Consider the following 26,187-nt stretch of genomic DNA (forward strand, 5'->3'; position numbering starts at 1 on the left):
GAAGTGGAGCAGGGCTGGCAGGGCGGTGTGAGAAGGGTGGGGTGATTCAAGGGCCACATCCGTTGGCCTGCCCCCCCCCCAGCACAGGCAGATAGGTGGCACAGCACAGCCCCGCTTGGCTCTGGGGTGTGTGGCGCTCTGACAGTAGCCAGGACTAGGTTGGCGCGGCAGGCTCCATTCACCCTCTGAGCCCTACCGCCTCCTGGTGTGTGCTTGCTGGCAAACCACGCTATGCCACTGGCAGGTTACACAAGATTTTTCATTGGTGGTTAATTCAAGAAGGCTATCCTGAATAAACAGACCTTGATTAATCTAGGCAGAGGATTTCAAATTATTAGCAAGATTCCCCTGTTCACTTTGGTCACTCTCAAAATCAATGTGAGTTTGCAATCAATGTTTCACTTCATTTGCATACCTGAGATAATGATAGTGATATTGAGTGGTAACTGCCCACTGATGGAAGGGAATCCATTTGGCCACACACACCCCACTGGGGGACTGGGAGCAGATTGGACTGGACAGATTGAGAGAATGCATGGGCCACAGAAGGGCAGAGGGCGACTGCTGAAATTTGCCTCACTTTCTGCTCTGCGGACAAATTCTCATCCATCAGTGAGCAATCACTTGTCACCCAGTGATCACTGATTTAAAACAGGCCAGACAGGAGCCCATATTTATGAAGGTGGGCTTCTAAAAGTATTTCAGCTTTCTTCTCTGCTGATTACGTTTGATCGCAAAAACTAATCAAGGAGTCAAGTAAGACATTGATAGATCAGGAATAATTGTATTTACTATTTTGAGAATTCTGTGTGAATATTGACACAAGCTGACATTTTAACTAAGAGTCTTTTATATATTTGTGTTTCGGAAAGATTCTACGTTGGGTTTCTTTCAGCTTAAGCATGTGGCACTAAATCATGGTTTCGCCTTGTGTGGAAACTGGAAAAAAGAGAGGGACCGCTAAGGGCTCCTTCTTAAATTAAACTGGCAGGATGGGAAGGGTAGCTTTGGTGTAAAGCACTAGTTCCCAATTAGCTAAGTGCTGCAGGCCCCTTGTTTTTTCAAAAGCCAAGCCCTAAACCCCCTACTTGTGAAAACCACCCATTGGAAATCACTGGTATAGAGGGAAGCCACAGTTTGGTCTCTTTTTGCATTGCCCAAGACATTTATTGGCGTGGGGAAGAGCAAGTATTTTTCAAATACAAATGCTGCAATCACTTCCATGTCACCAGAGTAATGCAAGAAAAGGCCCTTAAAAGAGCAGTGAAATGGTTGCTTAGACATACTAGAAACAAATTATGCAAATTTTCTTAATTTGCATAATTATATGCCAACTCCATAATTATGAGTTACTGTAGCACAACATTTGCCTTTTCAAATGCAAGATATTCCATGTACCACCCAATAACTAAACAAGTGTTCTGTTGAGAACATTTTTTTAAAGCAGAAAGCACACTTTTTTTTGTTCTAAGCAGAAAGCACATTGTACATACTGATAATATGACACACAATTCCTTAACATGTGGTGGTATGTTGTGCACAAATATTAAATCAATGTCTCTGTGTGGAAAAAAAATTGTTCACTCTCCTGTTTGAATAGGCATGCATACTCTCTAAAACAATTTGTGGGGGGGGGGGGGAATAGGGACTTGATCATTAAAAGACGCAATTAGCACATTCATACAGTTGCATATTCCAATACATTGTTATCCCAACTTTCCCCAAACGTTTTGAAGAGTAATCTTAAATAGAAGCTGTCTTTTGTGAGAATATGGAAAGTCAACATGACAGACACATTTCAATTGTTTATTTGCCATTGTAGCCTTTTATTGGCAAGCAGAAGACTTATTTGTACGTATTTGTGCACATTGCAGGTCTAAACAGATTATTATTATTAGGAGGACATTATTTCTGGAGATCTAAAATGATTTGTACATTCACATTAGTCCTGTTGTAAACTGAAGGTTTGAATATGGACGATTCATGCAATGCTTCATGTGTACTGAGATTTGCAACCATTTTAGTCTGCATGAATTTAGATAAAACTAGGGTGTATAGCTATTAGTCTATTAATACAAGCTTAGTGATATGCTCTTTGTTCTTTGATAAGTCATTTGTTTACTTAAGAGTATAGTACAATACTTTCTGTTACTGTGTTCTCATCTGTTTTAAACATCTCCTCCTTCTCTGTCCAGTACATGACTGGGGCTAAAACACTCCCCATAACAATTAATTTTCCTTTGATATAAAATGCTATTAAGAATACAAGAACATTAGAAGAGCTGTACTGGATCAGGAAAGAGGTTCAAATCTGGAATCACTTGCATTTAAAGGTTCCTTGTATCTTTGGCATTCTAGGTTAGACCACTGTACAATACAGTACTTTACATGTGTCTCCCTATGGTGTATGTTCTGGAAATGGCAGCACATACAGCACCAATTTTGCAATTACATCGTTGGTGGCCAGTTGGCTTCCAGGCTCAGCTTGAAGTGCTGCTTTTGAGCTTTAATGCCCTAAGGTGTCTGGGTCCCTGACGCCATAAGGACGGGGTGTTGGGATCTTCATTGCAGTGAGTTGCAACATGCAGGCAATTTCTTCTCTAAAGCTGCAGAATTCTGTCCAGGGAAGTCCATCTCGCTCCCCTCTTTCTGGTTTTTTTAGACATCATGCCAAAATGGTCCTCTTCTGGCAGGCTTTTGAGTTGCCCTGATTATCTTTTTCCTGCTTCTGCTTTTCTGATCAACATCGCTGCTAATTTGTTTCTCTGGGGTGTTTTTCAGATTTGACTTGATTTACATGTTTAATATACTTTGTTAGAGACCTTGACGATTCTTCGCTGAGATCATGGTTTAAAATAATAATTAAATAGTTTTCCTGGAGAACGTTATACTAAATAAAGTATTTTACAGTTTTCTGTGTCCTATGAGAAGTGCCTGAAGTTCAGTGGAAGGGGACGTGCTGTACAGGCGTAAATGGTCTCATTTCAACCCCTGGCATTTCTAGTTAAAAAGGTAGAGGGCTAGGAAAGACTTCCACTTGTTAGAATAGGCAAGAATTGGCTGGATTGGACAATGGTTTGACACAGACAAATACCATCTTCAATTGGTCTCTTCATAATCTGATCAGTGTAGAATGCTCTCTAAAAAGACTCAATTCATAAAGATAAAAACATGTTTATGTTTTTGTCCATTCTGTAGTGTTTTTTCCCTCAACAACTAATTGATTTCATGCTGTTTTTATTTCACTCAGAATCATCACAGTAGCATATTTGTTACTATCTCTCTGAGCAACTTAAGAGGGAAATGGGAAGTTCTATCAAAATGCTTCTGTTTTTATATATTCCCACATACAGAATTTATTTATAAGTGCAAATGCAAATATTCTATGTAAGGACATCTACACAAGGCCAGGATGCAAAGAAAGAACAGATGTGCTTGAAGCATATGTTCCATCAGGCACATCAAGAGATTTATCTTGTCTTTCCCCCCCATTTCGGAACCCATCACCCTGTTTAAACTGAGCAGCGGCCTACATTTCTGCATTGGGAACTGCTCTTGCAAAAGCATTTCAGCAAAGGACCAGATATGAGTGTAGTTCTCTCCTGCTCATCTGCATTTGTCTTTGGAAGGCCAAGGTGCTAGCCCAGCGAAGAAATTGTGGTGGTTTGGTAGCCATTTAAATCATGAGATTAATTAAAGTTGTTCAATCATTTCTCAAGTATCAGCAGGCAAGAGACACATAATATGAAATTGTAGGTCCAAAGGATAAACCCTCCTGGTGCCATCCTGTTCATGTTTAATTGGAAGTATGTCTCACTAAGGTCAGGGAGACCTGCTCCCAGAACAGGGCAGAGGGTTGCAGGCTCAACCAAGTGCTTCAAGTTCTTTGTATACTTATTTTCTGGGATGCCTATCTGTTTTCTATGGATATTATACCATGCTCAGGGTTCTGAAATGTTTGCATTGTGGCTTAACAATAAACCGTGTTTTTCTTTCTTTCTTTTTATGGAATGAGCAGGAGTGGGGGGGGGCGGCCTTTTTGATAACTTGCTCTTTCAGTTTTGTTGAAGCAGTTGTTGCTGCAAAATTTGCTGGGGTAAAGATTTGAAGACTATGCCCCCCAATAAATTGTAATAGCTTTGAACTAAAGTTTTCTTTTGAACTTTGGCAATCTATCAAAATTTCTGTGGTCAGTCTTTTATTACTATCTTGTCTTGAGCCCTTTTTTTAATGACATCTATTATCAGATTGAAATGGCGATTGAGACACTGCAAAAGTCTGATGGTCTGTCCACTCACAGAAGCTCTCTTCTCAACAGCCATGTAAGTTGCCTCTTCTTCATGTAAACTAATCCCTTGCTTGATTTGCATGCCTAGCTTGCCTTCTAAATGCTTGTTTTGGTTGCTGCTTTTTTTCTTTTTCTTTTCTTTTCTTTTTTTGCCTCCTGAATCTTCCTTTCTACTTTTAAGCTCTCATAGCAACTCCTCACTATCTTTTTTCAGACACAATGACAGTGCAGCAAAATTGTTGAGTTGTTTGATTTCCTCGCCCTTATAGCATTGCTCAAACCACCATGAGCAATTAAAAAAAAAAATAACCCAGTTTTATTTGGATTGTTAACATAGGCTTCATACTGTTAAACGAAATGTGTATTCTGTTCTCATTTGACAAGGGTAAGATGTCACAGTGGTGACTTAAGATCTTTTTAAGCAAAGAAATAATTTCACTGCTTTATGCTTCTTCGTTGCCAGTTCCTAGTACTCCAGTGTGCTCCAATATGACCAAGAAACACAATATGACTCTTTAGGCGAAGACCTAGCTATAGATAAGAGCATGACTTTCAGAGCTGACACTACTAGAGGGAGGAAGCAGATTTGGCCCCTGTCACAGCCATGTTCTGAGTATCTCTCTTTATTATTTCCCATGCAATCTCCCTCCCATGCAGCCAAGTGGGGATTCTCTTGTGGTGGAGCAAAAGCCTCCCCTCCAAGCCAGACAGGGGTCACCTGGAATTCCGTAGTGGGACTCCAACAGCCCTCTGCAGAGAATCCTTGCCATATGAGGACTGTTTTCATATACAGCCTGCCTCTCAAAATGGCAAGTGTTTTGCCACTTTGTAAAATGGCATTAATTCCCATATATTCATTACACAAAAGCCAGTCTTTTAATCAATTGGCATCTTAAACACTTTCTTTTCATATATACAAAATTGTGCACCCGGAGGAGAGCCATAGATATGGAAAAGGGCATGTCTGGTGTCTCACAGGTACACCAGCTTCTGTTTCTTCAGGAAGAAATGCGTTGTTGAGCTTTGGTGACCTAGCCTCAGGTTCTGTACCTCCTGATGCCTCCTCTGAGTGTCGGACTGAGCCCAGAGTGACGTGACCCAGGCTGCCTCTGGGGAACAACCAAGGAGAGTCAAGGGCTTGGTTCATGGGGTCCATATGCTTGTCGTTTCTTTATGCTCATAAACCCATGACCTTTTGAGTCGGCCTAACTTATTTTTATCCTCAGTGCTGTTTTCCTACCCTTGTGTTTTCCCACTCCTCCATCCCACAAGTTGGCCCCACTCAAAAATCTGTAAATATTGTTCAGCTCTCATCGTGCCATCTCATTATTGTTAAATCACAAAGCTTGTTTGTTTCAAGTCTTGCAGATGAATGAATGCTTTTCTAACATGTGTTTGCATGAAAAAGTATCTTAAAAGAAGCATAACTATGGAAATGAAATTTCCAAATATGTGATCATCTCAAAATTAACCAATTGTGTATACAGTGGACGCTCGGGTTGTGAACGTGATCCATGCGGGAGGCACGTTTGCAACCCGCAGCAATAGCAACCCGCAGCGCTGTGTCTGCGCACACGTAGGTTGCACTTCTGTGCATGCGCAAAGTGCGATTTAGCACTTTTGCGCATGCACAAGTGCCAAAACCCGGAAGTAACCTGTTCTGGTACTTCCGGGTTCGGCGCGGTGTGCAACCAGAAGACTCACAACCTGAAGCGTCTGTAACCTGAGGTATGACTGTATATAAAAAGCTGGTTCAATTCATTCAAGAATTTACCTGCTGGCGTATAAGTAAACTGCTACCACATTTCCTGAAATGTGTTGGTAAATCTGACAAAAATATATTATTTGGTATTTTTCTGTGTTTCCTTGTTTCACAGAATAAGTATGCAGAAAAATAATGATACCCTGTGCCTTGCTGTGCTATTTCCAGGGTAAAGGAAAGCAAAGCTAAGGCATTGTTCCAAAGCAGGGTGTTTTGTGAAGTTCTGTTCTGTAGTAGTGTGGCCCATATAATAGTAAATCTTTCCCTCTAAAATTAACTATTTTCTTACAGTGCCTAGTGATCCATGACTGAAAATCTCATAGCTTTATGTGAACATATATTTCCAGAAAAATACAGCAATATACCTAACATTACATTTCATAGTTTACATAATCCATAGAGTTTTCAAAATTCTTTGTTTGAATATTATTTGAATGTTTCCTTTTGGAAACGGACCATTAGGATATATAAAAAGGATGCTATTTTTATTAGTGAAAGAATGGTTACTTGTCTCAAAAATACAACATGTATGAAATAAATACTCCCCCCCTGCCAGTTTTATAACCCCAAAATCCATTGATGTGTCTAGAAACCTGATCCTTAAAATTAAGTTTTGAATCTAGAGATCTTTTAGACTTAGCGGTTATAGTGGGATGACATTCAGTAGATGGGATACCAGGTGGGATACTTAGTTTAATAGTATTTTAAATCTGTTTTTATCTCACCTCACCTCTTTTTATGTGTATGGTAATTACCAGTGTGGCTGAGAATTAGGTGGAAGGGTGAAGGTTGAAATTGGGTGAAGGGAGGTAAATTTATTGGATTAACTTATTTCTGCACATCATAACAATATTTGACTAAAATTTAAATTCAAAACTACTTTGAATCAGACTATCATAATGGTGGCTTATAATGCCAATGCTTAGTACTTTATGGTTGTATGGCATGGTTTTACAACATGGTCTTAATGCTGTTAGCTTGTGTTTTCTTTAAATTATTTGTATGTTGGGCCAAGTATTAATGCTTTCTTATTTTTGTGGCTTTCTCATTATTTTGATGCCCATCCCCTGTTTGTACCCAGCATCAGATATTTGGAGGCATAGGCATCTGAGCATGAAAATTCTGTATAGCTATAATGCTAATGGTCATTGCTAGACCTATTCTGCATGAATTTGTGTCGGAGTAGTTGCTGGTTACTAGAGGGGCATCATCTCTTACTGTTTCAAAGGCAAGTTTAAGCTTTTTATGCTACATACCGCCCTGTGATCTTCAGATGAAGAGCGGTATATCAAAATAATCATCATCATAATCCTGCCCACCCACTACTAGCATACATGCAAGAGAGCTGTAGCCTTGCTCATTTTTGGAGGTCCATGCTTCCAAATATGTAGAACTTAAATTTATTATTTCCACTGTAACATTTTCTGTGGCCTAAATCATCATCCTCTGCTCCATCCCCAGTTTTATAATCCAAAACAACTGGACAATTGTCCGTGAAATGTGTGTGTCCTAAAGCAAAAGTCTTTATTCAGAACATTGACTGCACTGCCAGCAATGACTATTGCAAGTAACAGTTATATTATGTCAAAAGTAAGGTTTTTTTTGTAAAATGTATTTAAAATTAATCATAGTATGTTGTAATTCATCTATGGGGGGAAATGTCAAATGTTACATTTATAATTTAATTGGGAAGTGTTCTGTGGTTTTTGCAATTCCATTTCGGTATTTCCCTTTGGGATAAATAGCAATAGAATATCTGCTTTAATCTATGCTGATTAATTCTAATGAGTTAAGTGCAAAGTTTGAAAGCTATGATGGTTCCTGTCCTCAGATATGCTTATGTTAGCTCATTAGTGAAATAAATAAGTGTTTTTAATACACCAAGGTAAAGGTTACCATTTCCCTTGACATACCGTCATAAGTTATATGATCATAATGGTACATCACTAATTTGAAAGAGATTTGTGACAAATGAGATATTTTGAAATAATATTGGGTACATGAACTAAAACAAGGAAGAAAGAACGGGCTGGATCCAGAGTTTCCCTCCGCAGAGGCCATGTCCCCACTTCCCTCTCTCTGTTTCCTAAAACACTGCAATCCCGAACAGTGGGGGTGTTGCAGGAGGCTGCAGCGGAAAATGGTAATTGTGGGAAATAGCCTGCCCTCCCTGGGATCTCAGTTCTGTTCGTGAAAGGGACACTCTGGATCTCTTGTTTGATAGGCTTTGAACAAACAAACAAGCCATATCTCAGTTGCAACTGCGTGGAATTCTCAGGCACAGCATAACTATTTCTATTTTTATATTAGCAAAAACAGCAGCAATAAGAACAGCATCAAGAAATATACACTATATACAGCTTTTTAGAGGGTTCGTAGTGTTTATAACATTCTTTACAACAGCACTGAAACTCAGGTCAGTGTTATTATCCTTTGATAATAATGAGTGGCTGAAGCTGAGAGTTGGTGGCATGCCTTAGGTCTAAGATGAAATTTGAACCCAAAAGCAGATTTATGACTAACTTCTGAGGGTCATCTGCCTCTGCTTTTTGAGGAAACATCTAATCCAGTCTGACATGGGAACAGGGTGTCAGGGAAGCCAGAGGGTGGGTAGCACAGTGGAACACCACTTAGGATAAGAAGTGGACCGGCCAGCATCCTTCATTTTGTTGCTGTGTTGGCTGGGAGACAAGATGCCAGGCATGATAGGCCAAAGGGAGAGAGCAGTCCTTCTGGTCGCCCCCAGTACCCCCTGAACCTCTCATCTGTCTGCCCTGTTAACTTGATTTCCACGTGAGAGTCTCATTCTGGCTACTGGTGGCCAGAGGAACCTTTCCTTCGCCTGCTGATCCTGATAGCCTTTCCACTGCCTTCATTTACAGCAGCACTGCAGGAAGATTTTAACCTCTGAATAGTCATTACAGGAGGCATTTCTTGGGGGTTGGGGTTCTGGTGAAGGTTTCTGCTGGGGCTTTTGTCATTCAAGCTGGTCTGGTAACTAGAGTGCACTAATAGGGAGATGGCTAATGACAGGGGGCATGTCTTCTGCTTGATTTATAGTTTGTTCAGCAGATGGCCTGGTTACTACAGCCCCAAAACCTTGCTGTCTACACCAAAGGTTTTCAACCCTTCTGAGTCCATGACTCCCTTGACCAGCTACATTCTTTTTTGCAGCTCTCCTGTGGGGCTCAGGAATCCAGTTATGCCTGCAGGGCTGGCAGCCTCTCGCCTTTTTTCAAACACCTTCCCTTATGGAGTGTTTCCTCAGCCTCCTCTCCTCTCCCCTCTCCTTGGGAGTCCTCTGGACAGCCACTGCTGCTGCCCCTGGTCTTTGAGCTGCCCCAAAATTCGCCTGTGGAGCTTATAGCAAGGGCTGCTGAAATAAACAGCTGTCTTGGGGAGCCAGAGGCACCAGAGGGCATCAGAGGAGGGAGGGAAGGAAGAGGGACAGAGACCAGTGTTGCCATGGCACCCCTGGCCATCCTTCAAGGCACCCCAGGGTGCCACAGCACACTGGTTGAAAATCACTGTTCTAAACCAAACAGCTTGGAACAGCTAATCAATAAGTATACCTAGCCATGTGTACCTCTCCCATTCCTATATATCTTACTAAAAACTACCAATCCTCAAAGACTGGTTGAACATTTCCCCCCTCCACTAGAATGTAAGATGGAAAGCTAATCCAAGGTTTCCTAGTGGAGTTCACTTCTAAATAGGAATGTATAAATTTGTGCTGTAAAAGTTTTTTCCTATTGAAACTGTCTAACAAATTTAAGTGGTTTTATTATTTGGAACACGATACTTTGTTTCTGTCTCAGTACTTGCAATCTGCTCTGCATACATTGTATAATTTTGACATAGCTGCCATGTGCCCCTCAACAGAGGACCTTGAATGATCATGTAAATCCCAAATAAAGTAGCCTAAAGCAGGGATAGGGAAGCCTTTGGCCCTCGGGATGAACTCCCAGCTCCCACCAGCTCAAGCCAGCAGGGCCAATTGAAAGGGATGGGGGGAGTTGTACATTGGTTGCCCATACTTGGTCCAAAGGAAGCCCAACTTCTTCACAAGACCCAGTTTGGTTTTCAGTGAAATTGGACCTCTCTCTTTCCCCCTCTCTCTTTCACTAGTAGGAGCAGGATCTGATCCAGAATCTTCAGCGGTTATAAAAACAAAAGTTAATCCAGTAAATACTGCAATATTTATTATCTTGGTAATCTAATGATACAGAAGCATGGATAAATGTTACCAGTACTTCATAAGAATATTTTCCTTTTTGATTGTGTGACTTATTTTCAGTGTTGCTCTTATTCTCTCACTTTGCCTGAAAGTCTAGGTCAGTGCACACGGAATTAACATGTTGCTACTTAAAGTAATTTATATTGCCTGAGGCCACAAGTCTTAAGAATTTTGCTGTTTCTCTATTTGTAAAGCTATTTTAAGATGATGTAATGCTTTTAAAATTTCTGTGGAGAATTACCTGGAGCTAAAGAAAGATGTGTCCAGCTAAACAGAGAGAATTATTTTTGTTCTTACATTATTTCAACACTAATGAAGGCATAACTGTTCTGCAAAGTTATGTTGAGCTCATTTTTCTTCTTTGTTCCCAATTTGAAATAGCTCCAGTGGCTTTTAGACAACTATGAAACAGCAGAAGGAGTGAGTCTCCCCAGAAGTACCCTCTACAACCACTACTTGAGACACTGTCAGGAGCATAAATTGGACCCAGTCAATGCTGCCTCTTTTGGAAAACTAATAAGGTCAATTTTCATGGGCCTACGAACCAGAAGATTGGGAACAAGGTTAGTGTAAGGAAGCAAAGTTCTGAGTTAATGGGACAGAGTGTACTCCCTCTAATAGCAAATTTAGTGCTCCTGTGACAATAGACATGAAAATAAAACATGATCATTGAGAAACAAAAGGTGGGAATCTGCATGTTCATGAAAACCCCAAATTGCAGAAGTACAAAACATGTTGGCTTTTTTTGGTTTTTGTTTTTTTAAAGACCCAAAGCCCCACTTCCCTCCAGTCTCAGTTTGCAGTGATTGGCCAGTGATTGGCAGTCTGGTGGTTAGTCAGAGGAGACGTGATAGAGCTTTATGCATGAGTAGAGAAAGTGGATGAAGACATGTTTTTCTTGCCCTCATAATATTAGAGCAAAGGGCAATTCTGTGAACCTTACGGAGGGAGATTCAGGACAGGCAAGGTCTTTTAACATAGCACAGAATTAAACCATGGAATTTTCAATCACAGTATATGTGTTCACCACCACTAATTTGTTCTTGCAGGATAAGGCTATTAATGACTGCTTATTAACTGTATATTAATTGTAATATTACTTATTAGCTATATATTCCTTCTTGCTCAGGGTAGTTTACATGGTTCCCCCTCGTCCCTCCTCCTTTTTATCTTCACAGCAACCCTGTGAAGTAGGTTAGACTGAGAAAGAGTCCAAACTAGAACACTGCTGTTTGGAATAAAGTTGTGGTGCAACTCCCACAACAAAGTGCTGTAAAAACAAAGTTTGTGCAATTGTCTAAATATACTGCCCAGTTTATTAAAATGTGTATTAAGCACTTTCTTCTCCCATATTGCTCTTTAAGACATTGCCAAAGCACTGTCTATCAAGCATTCTAAGAGGTACATATATTAATTAGTACATGCAAGCTATATTATCGATTGCAGCATGTAAGGTGCTTCATTTAACAAAGGGCCATAGATTAAATGCGGACAAAATGCTTCTGTCCATTTTTCCAAATGTTGCACCTCATTTTTCTGAATGAACCAGCCCCCTTTCAAGCAAGCTGTCCTTGGAACAAAGGTTTGCAGATTCAGCCTATGTAAGAAACGTCAGCAGCCCAGATAACATGCATTTCAGAATACAAGGGTACTTTGTGTATTGTCACAGCTGATTGTATGCCTTGAATGCTCTACAGTAAATGTTTCAATTGCTGCCATATGGATGAAACCAGCAGCATGTGGAATGTGAACAAACTTACATAGAATAATAGTGAAGGACTTATGAGCTACTGGTGCCTGTAGTGCCAGATTCAGGCAGGATCATGAACTGAAGAAAGGCAGCCCACAGCTTCTTTGGATACAGCTGGTTGCAGGAAGGCATGGCACACAGGCAGGGATTCTACTTCTGATAATAGGCATGTCCTAAGAAGTGCTTTGCTCAGCCTGCCTGTCGGTAGATGCTGCAGGATGGAAAGCAACAACTGCTGTCCATTTATATGACAGTTGTTGTTGTTGTTGTTAATAATAATAAAAATAATTTTTACCCCACCCCTCTGGCTGGGTTTCTCCAGCCACTCTTGGCAGCTTCCAACAAAAGATTAAAAATATATTAAAAATCAGTCATTAAAAGCTTCCCTAAACAGGGCTGCCTTCAGATGTCTTCTCAATGTCATATAGTTGTTTACTTCTTTGACATCTGATGGGAGGGCGTTCCATAGGGTGGGCACCACTACTGAGAAGGCCCTCTGCCTGGTTCCCTGTAACCGTTTAGGGCTTGAAAGGTCAGCACCAACTCTTTGAATTGTGCTTGAAGTGGGAGCCAATGTAGGTCTTTCAAGACCGGTGTTATGTGGTCTCAGCAGCCACTCCCAGTCCCTAGTCTAACAGCCACATCCTGGATTAGTTGCAGTTTCCGGGTCACCTTCAAAGGTAGCCCCACGTAGAGCACATTGCAGTAGTCCAAGCGGGAGATAACTAGAGCATGCACCACTCTGGCGAGACAGTCTGTGGGCAGGTAGAGTCTCAGCATGCGTACCAGATGGAGCTGGTAAACGGCTGCCCTGGACACAGAATTGACCTGTGCCTCCATGGACAGCTGTGAGTCCAAAATGATTCCCAGGCTGCGCACCTGGTCCTTCAGGGGCACAGTTACCCCATTCAGGACCAGGGAGTCCCCCACACCCGCCCGCCCCCTGTCCCCCCCAAAACAGTACTTCTGTCTTGTCAGGATTCAACCTCAATCTGTTAGCTGCCATCCATCCTCCATCCACCTCCAGGCACTCACACGGGACCTTCATTGCCTTCACTGTTTCCAGTTTAAAAGAGAGGTAGAGCTGGGTATCATCCACATATTGATGAACACCCAGCCCAAACCTCCTGATGATCTATGATTCTATTATCTCTCCTAGCGGCTTCATATAGATGTTAAAAAGCATGGGAGAGAGAACGGAACCCTGAGGCGCCCCACAAGTGAGTGCCCAGGGGTCTGAACACTCACCCCCCCCCCACTTTCTGGACACGGCCCAGGAGGAAGGAGCGGAACCGCTGTATAAGAGTGCCCCCAGCACTGTAACTGAACACTTGCGGACATGGTACTGGTCTCAGACCAGACCTCTTGACTAAGGTGTCTCTTCTTGAGTTAGAGGGTGGTGTGCTCACCCCACACCTCTTTAAGGGTCCAGGCTGACACCTGGAGATGATGCCCCATATCCAGAACACAGCAACAGTTATGATTATATAGGCAGTGAGTAAATCTCCCTCTGGTCTCCCAGGCTCAGTCCCTCGAACCACCCTCAGAGGAGAGCTGTGCCAATCATATGCAAAGGTGGCTGCTTTTGGGTGGTCACAATATACATAGCATTTGTTCATCCCACTTGGGGGGGCACAAAGTGGTTCCCCGTGAAAATGGTGTCCTTGCATTATTGCTTGCGAATGTTTTGCCCAGTGTGAGCAACTTCCTTTTTATCTAAAGTTTTTGTTATAAAAGGAAACTTACAATAAATAGTTAAAGACAAAATAATTGCAATTTCTCTCCCCCACCCCTTCTCTTTCACAAATTAGTAACACTGGTTGAAATCCTATACTCACTTAGCCTCCTTAAATTCTATTGACATTCTAAGATCAAGCCAACGAACTATGTATAAAGCTAAATACATTCCTTAATCATTAGAGTAATCTACAGTCCCCTGCTGTTTGGGCCATTTTCTATTTGAGTGGTAAAAACCTTGTCAAGAGACCAATATGTGAAATGATTGTGAAATATTTGCAGTTGTAACTAAGTGAATATCTAATACTCAGCTAGCTTTCTATTCTGCTGGGACTAAATTGGCTGCATAGGATTATTTTTGCACAGTTCAGAGGAAAGCAGCCAAATTGAACAACAGTCTGAGATACAATTCAGATCTAAAATATTTAAGAACAGCCCAAAGGGATCACATTTGCGTTTAGGTTGTGTACATTCCCTTGTTTTTAATATTTGCTTTTTCCCAAAGGGGGAACTCCAAATATCATTACTATGGGATTCGTGTCAAGCCAGACTCCCCTCTAAATCGGCTACAAGAGGACATGCAATATATGGCTATGAGACAGCAACCCATGCAGCAGAAACAAAGGTACAGTCCTGCCAAGCTGACCAGACCCCTTAGAATCCAGCATCTTTTTCTGCATTTCTCTATCGCGGGAGTGTTTAGTCAGGGAGCAGTAACCTCTCCTTTTATTAGACCACATAACTTCTCTAGCTGAAAGTTTACCTGCAGTTGCCTCAATCTTCCACCCTTTTAGACACTACGTAAAACCTTACCTTTTGGGTTGGGCTTTTAGATGCTGATGCGTTAAGTCGTTTTTGTAATGTTGTTAATTATGTAATTTCTGAGAATTATTTACATATTTCTGTTTATTTTGTGTTAAGTTTTTATATTACCTTATTTTCAAAAGCTGGCTTGTGACTATTATTCATGAAGGTTGGTATAAAAACATACAAACCAACCAACCAACCAACCAACCAACCAACCACCTTTTATCTGGACAAAAATAGTTTTGCTAAAGGGCATTATCTCATATTTTTATATCAAAATTGGGTGAGGAGTGGTTAAATGTAAAAGCGTTTGTGTTTCTAGAATCTTCTAAACTTAAGAAGAGAATTTGGCCTTTAATGAGAGGAGATAGAATTATGTGTACCACCCTATGGCCAAGTTTGGAATGCTATTTTTTTTAAGAAAACACTGAGATCCAATGCCATGCCGGCAGACATGACAACATTTCCCTTCCTCCCTGCCCCCCCCCCTCCGCCGGCAAAAAAATCTGTTGTGGATGGTCTTCCAGTGCTCCAGAGCAGATTTGGGGGGTGCCTGGGGGGCTGCAAAGCAGGAGGGCAGGGAGGGTAACTCATTTGCACAAGTGGATGTTCCTTGTGGAAGCGGGATGGGTCAGGAAGGAAGTAAAGTAAACACGACTTTATGAATGCTTTGTGCTGCTCTTAACTTAGAGCATTAATGCACAGTATACAAAATTTGTGATGCACCATTTGAAATTATGAAGGATGAGTGGAATTGCTTGTTGTGTTGTGGAATAAACTGCTTACATCTAAAAGGGAAATGTTATTCAAAACAAGTCCTTTGAACATATTAATTCCAGGTCTGGTCAGAAGTTTTAATGCAGGGTGTAGGAATGAAGGAGAGATTCATGTATACAACCATAATTTTATTTAGCTTTGTAAAAGAGCAGCATGACTCCATCCTACCTAAAGTGGTCACTGGATTCTGGCCAGAATCTCCACTTGAACGCATCTGGTATAGCCGTGGGCGAATCTAGTCTAATTCCTCGCATTATTTCCAAACTGGGTTGATGTACGTCTGAGCCAGTTCCCTCAGTGAGCTGAGGAGCACTTTCTGAACATTTTGCTTTTTTCAAGTAGCACATATCCATTTACTTGTCAAATTATTATTTTTTGAGATACTCTTACAAAGCAACTAGAGACAGCATGTAACATTTGTAGGAAGGCAAATTGTAACATTTGTAGCAAGGCAAATAGGAGGAATGCCATTTTCCGTGTTTTAAAAGCTAGCACCCACTTCTCTCAGCCATACTTGTGCACTTCCACTATGTTTCTAGAGTGAATAAATATGCAGCAATAACACCAAATAACATTTTCAAGTGTTCCTTCCTGTAACTGGTTTGTCAGAGGAACTAAGAAACAGAACATGCCTAATGGAACAATTGAGTCTAGAGTGTATCGAAACTCAAGTTCTAAAAACAAGGAATGCTTAAGACATTAGCACTTTGCAAAATCCAGTAAGAACTTAGCTGCATCTCCCAAACGAGTAAATATCCTTCAAAGTTTGCACATTTCCCAATTTTGTGATTCAGCTCTCAGCTCAAAAAACATGCAGAAAAAGATTCTAAGATTAATATTTTAAGATAAAATAAGTTTAGAAATGTTGTATTTTATGAGAAAACGTTGTTATTTATTGAATTTATATATTGCCCTAAACCTGAGGGTATTTCATGAGAAAATACATGCAAGTATGTATTTAAATGCACCTTTTTCCAGACAGATTTCAATTGCTGACTTATGAATCAACACATGCAAATGTGATATTGACTCAAAGTAGGCAAATCTGTCCATCTCTTTTTGCAGATCTGCCCTGTTCAGAAGATTATGCCATGGCAGTTTAATTGGGCAGTAGATATTTTCTTTTGGGATGGTATCTCCCTGGCCATTGTTAGAAAGGCAATGCTGTAAAGAGCTGGGCGTTTTTAGGCTCTGATGAAACCCCAGTGCATGGATTGACTTTATATTTGAATCTACTTAAGTGCCACAGAGCAGGGACGGAAGGAAGGAAGGAAGGAAGGAAGGAAGGAAGGAAGGAAGGAAGGAAGGAGAGAAAGGTCTTCATTCTTGTGCAAGTGTTGCATTCAGTGTTGCTTCAGGTAGAAAGAAGAGTCTGAAGATGGGGGGGGGGATTTTGAGGAAGTTGAGAAAAACAAGACCAAGATGCCTAGTGTCTGAAGGAGCAGAGAAACGTTGGGCCCCAGTCGGAGGACCAAGGAAGAAAGCCAAGGCAGGGTGAAGAAACGAGAGATCCGAGAAAGACCAGCAGAATATCCAGAGAGTGGAAGGAATGGGGAGGCAAACGTTCTTCCATGGGGTTTATGGGGAAATATCGGTGGAACCTGAAAACTCACGGAGGCCAGTGGCAGATCAGATCGATTTGCAATGGCCACTTCAGGCAGGGCTCTAGTAACTCTGGAATAGCCATTAAGGTAAAGGTAAAGGGATCCCTGACCATTAGGTCCAGTCGTGACCGACTCTGGGGTTGTGGCGCTCATCTCGCTTTACTGGCCGAGGGAACCAACGTATAGCTTCCGGATCATGTGGCCAGCAGGACTAAGCTGCTTCTGGCAAACCAGAGCAGTGCATGGAAACACCGTTTACCTTCCCACCTATTTATCTACTTGCACTTTGACGTGCTTTCGAACTGCTCGGTTGGCCGGATCAGGGACTGAGCAACGGGAGCTCACCCTGTCGCGGGGATTCGAACCGCCGACCTTCTGACTGGCAAGTCCTAGGCTCTGTGGTTTAACCCACAGCACCACTCACGTCCCTTGGAATAGCCATTAGCTGGAAGATAAAAGAAGTGCATCCTAAAACCAATGATCTGTTTGGGAGAACTTTATTTTTTATTTCTTTCTGCACTGCTGGGAGCAGCATCTTCAGTGGAAAGTGCACATGTTCTTTTGTTTTACTGGAGAAAGCAAGCACAACTAATTTAAATTTGGAACATTTTAACTTTCTTTCTCAGCGACTCTGCAATTAGAGACCACCATAATGTGCATAGGAGACAAATTCCACATGCTTCTTTCCAGCTGTTTCTTAGAAATGTTACTCAAAAAGGCATTTTAAATCTCAGGTGCTTTACTACTCCCAACTCTTTAAATTGTTGTAGGTAGTCAAAATGCCTGGAAAATAATCTGAATAATAGTTCTTTCAGATTAGTTAGATAGAGATTTCTCATTATTCAAATACTGCACTTCCTGATGTTCAGGTGCTACTTTACTGTAATAATAAATCAGTACATATTGAGAGCTAGCATTCAGTAATTAACATCTTAATATCTACGACAACTGCAAATGATGACAAACATTCTTTTGTGCCCTACTTTTGAGAAATAGTTCTGAAATGATGATTCATTGCTAATTTAGTTTCTGTCTTCCCACAAAGATTCATATTGAGTCAACATTGTTTTATTGATCACTACGCTTCGCTCTAATGTTTTTGCTCAGTGTTGCTAAATTACTAAAATTAGCTGCCTGTTTCATATGACGACCACCAGTTTTTATCTGTGTGTGCCTTTAATTTGCAAAGTTCAGAACGTTCCTAACATAGACAAAGATTTGAGGTGGAAAGAGTGGGATGGGCATGCAAATGTACAAGATTCAGCTGATTGTGGTACTGCAAGTCACTTTTATTCCATTATTAAAACCCTTCATTATGATATATAATTGTAGCCCTCAGACAGTTTTGTTTTTATTTCATGGTTCCTGTTGCTGAGTTCATGTTCTTGGGTTGACTTCCTTATTAGACTAACTACGTTAATCAGTAAGTCAGATGATGGAAAGCAGCAAATTGTATAGCACCATCCTTTTAAAATAAACAGCCCAATGATGTTTGTGTTAGAATCAACATGTGCAATTTGGGCGGCTGCCAAAAATCTGGACTCATTCAGTACTATGTTAATTAAGTAATTGTCCATATGTGTGTAATATAGTGAAGAGTTAAGTGAATGCAAACTGTCATGGCTACACACACTTTAAGTTATGTGTGTGTTGCTTCTTCCCAGATTTAATTTACAGGAAATCAAATGCAGTTGCTTAGGTTAAACAGGCTAAGGAAAAGTGGTACAGAAAATGAGTGGAAATTGCGAAAACTGAGATAGTCACCTTTACTTTTACTGCTAACTTTGTGTACTAAAAAAAAAAGTGAGCCAGAAATACAAATCATCTATGCTTTTTGGGTTTTGTTTTTACTTAATACATAAACAAGTTCAGCATCCAAGTGTTTGGACTGTTACTGAAAAATCATGTAAGGTGCAGTTCTGTGGATTGATCAGAACATCAAAGTAAGGCTTTAGATAATCATAATTCTCTCCCCTCCCCCAAGCATAAATTTGAATTTCTCGATAAATTTTTAACCAACGTCTGCCAGCTATGTCACAAGGTGTTGCTAAAATCAACTTTATAGTCTGAGAGATGGAGAAAGAAAAGGATAATTTTGTCCTTTGTTGCATGTGATATATTCTAGGTACAAGCCTATGCAGAAAGTGGATGGAGTCACAGACGGTTTCACAACAAGTGGTCAACAGACAGGCACATCTGTTGAACAAACTGTAATTGCTCAAAGTCAACATCATCAACAGTTTTTGGGTATGTAGGAAGAACATTGTACTAGTGTCCAAAGAAAAATAATTTGTATAGTTGTTAGTTAAGAATCAGAACAAAGGTTTTCTTGAAGCTGATCCAGAGTTAACTAGCTGTGGAGTGTAACCATTTGTATGAGTTTAACATTATGCAAATATTAAGTTTCTAACAAGGGTATTGAGCTTAATTAAAGCTGTCATTCATTCTAGAAACAAAGAAATTCATATCCTTACCGTGACTTTGCAGCCAAGTCTCATACAAAGAATCGGTGGGACTGTTGTCTTTGCACATACATACTATTTTGACAATATATGGGATGAAATACTTCAGACTTATTTATCTGTACCCTCAACCCGTGTGGCCTGATCACACCTCTGATAGAGAGCATCTTGGAATCCCTTGCTGAGCCAGGCTAGTGTCACAAGTGCTACTACATGGATATAGACTGGGAATATGTTCCAAAAACTACTACCATACATACACGAAGTATACTTATTTAACGTAATTGTCATTGAATTAAGACACAATGGAATAGTGAAACCACCTATAATTAGGTAAAATCCAGCTATAATTTGCTCGTTGTTTTCCCTAAAGACCTTGTATAATATGCAATAATACATAGATATGTCTGGAAATATAACTACATAGGCAAAAGGCACTTTACTAAATTAAAAGAAGCAAAGATCAACTGGTATATTAAAATGTTTGTAATCACTGCATTGGATCCAGGTGCCTTATGTGAGCAGGTAGGAAAGCACTTATGGAAGGCAGCCCTTTTGAGTTCTCCCCATTTCCTTATGACGCTCCGCCTGCCCTTCCCCTGCCCCCTTCTAGAGGGACCCCCCACCCTCCAGAGGGGCTTTTCAGGGGGGGACCAGGAAGTCCCATTGAACCCACAGAGTTCTGCTCGTCTGTCTCTAAATTCAGGCCTCTTGTCTATTCACAATTTTAACTAGGTTTTCAGAAAGGTAAGTTATGCACCACTCGATCTTAGTATGATTACAGCTGGTTTAAACATTCAAAGAAGTAAGCTTCTCATTCAGTCAGAAATCCTAGAATTTGTGTAAGCATTTCTTAATTCCTATGGATCGAGCACATACAATTTAGCAGATCTGGCTCCCTTCGCTTAAGAATTTTAATTTAGAAGAATAAAATTTTGATTCCTTTTTAATTGCAACCTATTAAACATAAAAACCTTACACCTTCTCAATTTTTAGTCCAACACTTTGTGACCTTTCTGATATTTATTTCTTTGTATCATTAAATGTTTCCCTAATTAAAGTGGGATTGACACACTCTACAATATTTTTCTTTCATTGTGTTGCCATGGAAACAGATGCATCTCGAGCACTTCCAGAGTTCGGAGAAGTTGAAATCTCTTCTCTGCCAGATGGTACTACTTTTGAGGATATTAAGTCATTGCAGAGTCTCTATCGAGAGCACTGTGAGGTAAGAAAGAAGGATTTGACAATGGCTTCCTCTCATGCTGTCAAGGGTTCATGATGTGATGATACACAGGGATACATCAGATACAGGAGGCTCTCCATTGCCTGCAAAGCAGAATATTGTGAAGAGAATTAACATTATGCTTTCTAAATTTGTGTGTGTTTGGAAAACGGGGTTGTGGGCCAAAATACAGAGCATTTCTGTAGGCTTGCTTTCACCCACCCAGGACAGTTGAGAGTAGATCAGCAATGTGCCAATGCCAAATATGTCCGTCTTTGGTTTTGTCTGTTGTGTTAAAATTTTAGTTATGAATATGCTATTAACTAAATTCAAAATACACAATCCTGGACAATTGATACGTCCTTTGATACATCCTAAGCATGTTTACTCAGAAAGAAGTCCCGCCGAATTCAGTAGATCATGCTCCCTTAAGTATTCAGGATTGCAGACAGACTGCTCAATATTTTTCATGCATTCTGTTAAAGAATACCGGTATCTGTGTTGTATTTTTAGGCAATATTGGATGTTGTAGTGAACCTTCAGTTTAGCCTAATAGAAAAATTGTGGCAGACTTTCTGGCGCTATTCTCCCTCAACAACAACCGATGGCACTACCATTACTGAACCAAGGTTGGTAATCTTTTATTCAAAGTTTGTGAATAGTTTTAGTGCTGTTTTCAAATAAAATAGAAATCTAAAATTTACATACTAAATAGGAATGCTATCTCTGCAGTTCGTTACTAGATTAAATTGCCATGTTATGATAACTGCAGTTTATATTTGTACGCATACCATTTTATTTTATGGGAAGAGGCCCAGTTATTTTCTCATGAAATAATATCCAATCCAAAGACCATTCTTATCACTGCTGCTCTTTGACTAAAGCTCTGGAGGCCATGTACCAGCCATTATTACAACACTAAGTGCCTCAGGGCAGTTGGATGCGTTTCAGACATTCCTAATGTTTATTTTTAAAATCTTTGAATTCCATTGTTCTTCTTTTTTATCTTCATGTAAATGCATTTTCATTTATTCATTTGATACATTTGTTCACACCAGCAATCTGAGTGAAATAGAAAGTCGACTTCCGAAAGCAAAGCTGATTACTCTGTGCAAAAATGAGTCAATTCTGAAATGGATGTGTAACTGTGACCATGTGATGTACCAGACTTTGGTGGAGATTCTCATTCCTGACGTCCTTAGACCTATTCCTAGTAAGTTGACTATAGATGACGTCTTGTAAGGATTTCTTTTTCTTCTGGTGATCTTGTGACTTCAGTGCCTCCCAAGGAAACCTGTAGGAGTGACTTTAAAGACTTCAGAAGTAGCGTGGGTGTGCTCACTTTATTTACATGTTAAAAAGGTATACCTTAAAATCATAAATACTGCTTAAAATATAATTCTGTGGTTTTGAAAAAAGTAGCTTTCAACATGCTTGTGGTATATATTTATCTGTATTTGGCTGCCCTGGCAATGCACGCTTTGTCATAACGAAAATCCCCTCATTCCTTTGAGCTATTCCTCTAGTCCGCATGATAACATTAAAACGTTGAAGGCTTGAGTACGTAGTTCTGTTCAAATGACACACTAAGCTGTAGCTTAAATGTGATGGGAATAAGCCACAATGAGCTCTGGGCTTGGGTGCCCAATCCTCCTGCTTTGTGGCCATGGAATTCAGAAGCTTTTGTTTCTTGTTTAGAGTAATTGTAGCTTTCCCTGTCATCCCAACCTGTTGTCAGTTGAAAATAGCAAACTTCAAACCATTTGTTCTTAAACGAGTATGGTTTAACAAGCCACAGTTTAGAGTTTGGATGACGTGCTAAATGGAGGTTAGTTGAAATTGGAAATAAAGGCTCCCAAACTCCCCCTCAAAGACACACCAAAGAAGCAGGAGAGAGAGTGTGCTAGCCCAAGGTCCATTGCCCCTCATTCTCATCAGGAACTATGATCTATGCATGACGGTCTATGTCTATGTCAACTTTTGTTTTACACTGAATTCAGCAAGGTGAAGACCAAGCACATAGTGGCACTTGTGCAGTTGTGTAACATGTCAGGGTAATAAGTAATCAGAACTGAAAAGTAGCTTTTCAGTGGCCTGGTTTTACTGACATATAACCTGATTGCACATTTGTATGGTTGGATCAGAGTTTGCCCTGGTGCCTATAGAGGAATACCGTGCTAAACATAACAAAAAAAATTCCTTCCAGTAGCACCTTGAAGACCAACTAAGTTAGTTCTTGGTATGAGCTTTCGTGTGCTACCTATCTGTAACCATGCTAAACATGTTAGCTGAGCATTTGAATCCACTTGAAGATATTACTTATAAAAGATTTACCGGAATTAGTTGGTTGCAAATCTTATTAGTTAACTGTATCATAAGAAAAGTGAGACTAACATTTTATTTTCCTCATTCATTTCTCTAGTCACTCAATCTTTTATTTTAAAAAGCCAGGAGTGTCTCACAGGGTAGACTCACCATCTAATTGTAAATATTACACTTCAGCTAGACAGCCATTATCAAATAGTTATACTTATGAAAATTTCCCTTTTAGACATAGAATTATTCAGATTGTTGCAGTGTAGTTTGTTCTTGTTTGGTATAGAAAGTGATTTACTTTGGGTTCTAGCAAAGCTGATTTCCATTATAAAACATTATATGTGTTCTGGGCACTGTGATAAATACTTAGGAATTTATTTCCCATTAACAATAAAGGTTAATGGTTTCTGCGGGGGAGGAAATCCATATAACTGCACAAGCATTGTGTTCTTTCTGTGAACAATTATTTTGTAGTTCAGTTAGATGCACTCATGCCTCAAAGAGACCAGGAGCGAACAAAACTATTTTCTCTTGAAGGGATTATAAAAGCTACTGAGTTGTTATAGTTGTTACAAAATGTTCAGAAAAAATTCATATCCAATTTTGCAAGAACATGCTACTGCCCTTCACCTGCAAACAAGACAGAAGGAACCTTACTATTTATATCACTTGTGGCGCAAACCTGAGTGTTCTTATAAAACACAGTCTAAATGTCAATAATGCCTTCTACATTTTTCTGAAATTCAGAGAGTTGATATATGCAGATGTGTGACAATTGCTTAGCTTTTGAAACATGCAGTGAAAGCAACAGGCATGAAAGGATTTTGTTTGGAAATTGTGTAGTAGCATGGGTTGTGAAACGGAGACTCTTCTGGGTGACAATTCGACACCCTCAGAACCGTTCTTGAACAAGACAAAGCCAACCAGGTTTAATTCAGATAGCTACCAACAACTCCTCACTGGGGGCGGGGGGGGGCGTCAATGTTCCTTGGGTATCCTCTCACTGCTTATAGGTGGTTTGCCAACCTTCTGCTTGTTTCCTTTGTGAAATACAAAGCCATTTTCAGTAGTAGGCAGGAATGGCAAAGTTGAACAGAGATTGATCCAAGAAAACAATTTCTGGGATATTTGAAAGTTGCATTTTAACTACCGTATTTTTCACTCTATAAGATGCACTCTTCCCTCCTAAAAAGTAAGGGGAAATGTGTGTGCATCTTATGGAGCGAATGAAGGCTACGCAGCTATCCCAGAAGCCAGAACAGCAAGAGGGATCACTGCGCAGTGAAAGCAGCGAACCCTCTTTCTGTTCTGACTTCTGGGATAGCCCTGTGAAGCCTCTTGAGGGCAACAGGAGTAACGCTCCCCCTGCCCTGAAGAGGCTTGGCCAGAAGCTAGAACAGCAAGAGGGATCACTGCTTTCGCTGCGCAGCAATCCCTCTTGCTGTTTTGACTTCGCTTCGCTGGAGAGGCGCTGCACAGCTTTCCCTCTCTGCGCAGTGCCTCTCCAGCAAAGCGAGAGGAGGAACAGAGCCCCTTCCATTTCTCCTCCCGCTTTGCTGGAGAGGCGCTGCACAGAGAGAGAGAATATTTTTTTTCTTGTTCTCCACTAAAACTAGGCGCGTCTTATGGTCGGATGCATCTTATAGAGCGAAAAATACAGTGCTGATTTGCTTTCCTCTCGAATTATGAAATAGTAGTTTGAGTTCCTGTCTTAAAGATCAAAGAATCATAGTTACCGTATTTTTTGCTCCATAAGACACACCAGACCATAAGATGCACCTAGTTTTTGGAGGAGGAAAACAAGGAAAAAAATATTCTGAATCTCAGAAGCCAGAACAACAAGAGGGATCGCTGCGCAGCGAAAGCAGCAATCTCTCTTGCTGTTCTGGGTTCTGGGATAGCTGCGCAGCCTGCATTCGCTCCATAAGACGCACACACATTTCCCCTTACTTTTTAGGAGGGAAAAAGTGAGTCTTATAGAGCAAAAAATACAGTACCTCAATCAATATTGCAGAAAAAGCCCCCCCCCCCAATTTATAAGCAAGATGGATGTGAAATGAGATCAACATTGTCAGGCAAGACTCCATCCTTCAAGGCAAATTTCTTTTTCAAAATATTGGACTGTCATACCTATTTCTTACATCAGAGGGGTCAAATGTAAGGTTGGGAAGCACTGAGAGACCCTTGAAGTGTGCCTTGGACCACATTGGGGATTCCTGCCACATTATATAAGCCACTGAACTGTCTTCAAGGGTTGGTGCCCTTGTAGGGCAATGGGCTGGTTTGCAAATGGCAGCAGCCTTTCTTCCTGCCTCTAATTGAGTGGTAACAGTGCCAACAGGGGGCAGTGCTTTGGCATGGAGCGAAGCGGAGCCCTGGCCATTTGCCAGATGGGGCCCCCTTGTGAAAGTGCATGGAGTAGATGGGGAAAGTCAGGCCAAGTTGCCAAGTGGTGGGTGGAGGAGGGCAGCTGGTCGCATGTGGGCAGGGAGCTTAGACAGCAGGGCCTGAAGCCATTTTTCAGATGTTAGTGTCCAACTGAGATGGAATTTATGATCCTTTGGTGCTGAACTCAAGTGCAGTTGACTTCTGTGGAAAGAGTACGAATGTGGCCTTTGGGTATTTGCCAGGTGGAGAGTTTGGTCCTACAGTCTATTTGAGTTTCACACTCTTGTATTTGGTCCTTTCAGGAAACTGAAGTCTTGTTAACTGAACCAAAGCTGCCATGATGGAGCATGTTTTTTAAAAAATATGTTGTTTTATTGTTGCTCTCATAGGCGCCGACTCCATGGGGCCTGAGGGGGCCCGAGCCCCCTCAAAAATTCGTTTGGGGGGGCTCTGCCCCCCCAATAATTTTAAGAAAATTATTGAGCGAATGTGTGGTCCCTGGAGCCGGAGCGCAGCGGCAAAAATCAGGGAAAAATAAGATCGGGCGGTTGGTCGGTCGGGCGAGGGAAGGCAGAAGCATTCTGCCTCAGGGTCTTACTGCCCACCCGCTTCTCTTGCTGCGTTTGCTCAAACTCAACAAAGAGCAGGGAATCCCCTGCCCTCCTGGCAAGCAGAGGGTTAAGGAAAGGATCGACTCCTAATTCTTTCCTAGTCACACTGCGTGCAGGCTCCAGCCCACCACCACCTCAAACATGCAGGTGGGAGAGAGAGAGGGGGGGCTGGCTGGGGGGGGACTTTTGCCTTCCTTTCCTCCCCCCCACCCCGTTAAACTCC

General features: G+C 41.0%; 1 protein-coding gene across 7 annotated transcripts in view; it reads left to right on the top strand.

Annotated features, from left to right (window-relative positions):
• The window catches only part of RFX3 (regulatory factor X3), a 110,421-nt gene that overhangs the window by 69,847 nt on the left and 14,387 nt on the right, over window positions 1-26,187 (top strand). For 4 of the 7 annotated variants that reach the window (XM_081894053.1, XM_081894048.1, XM_081894050.1 and 1 more), the window contains exons 5-11: window positions 4,248-4,322; window positions 10,669-10,850; window positions 14,280-14,399; window positions 19,088-19,209; window positions 20,540-20,652; window positions 21,163-21,278; window positions 21,708-21,862. In XM_081894053.1, coding sequence (XP_081750179.1) covers window positions 4,248-4,322; window positions 10,669-10,850; window positions 14,280-14,399; window positions 19,088-19,209; window positions 20,540-20,652; window positions 21,163-21,278; window positions 21,708-21,862 — 883 coding nt within the window. The remainder of the gene's footprint in view (window positions 1-4,247; window positions 4,323-10,668; window positions 10,851-14,279; window positions 14,400-19,087; window positions 19,210-20,539; window positions 20,653-21,162; window positions 21,279-21,707; window positions 21,863-26,187) is intronic. The other 3 variants (XM_081894051.1, XM_081894054.1, XM_081894052.1) reach the window with 1 other exon arrangement.

The sequence above is a fragment of the Podarcis melisellensis genome (assembly GCF_964234715.1).
Source record: "Podarcis melisellensis genome assembly, chromosome: 17".
Taxonomy (NCBI): Eukaryota; Metazoa; Chordata; class Lepidosauria; order Squamata; family Lacertidae; genus Podarcis; species Podarcis melisellensis.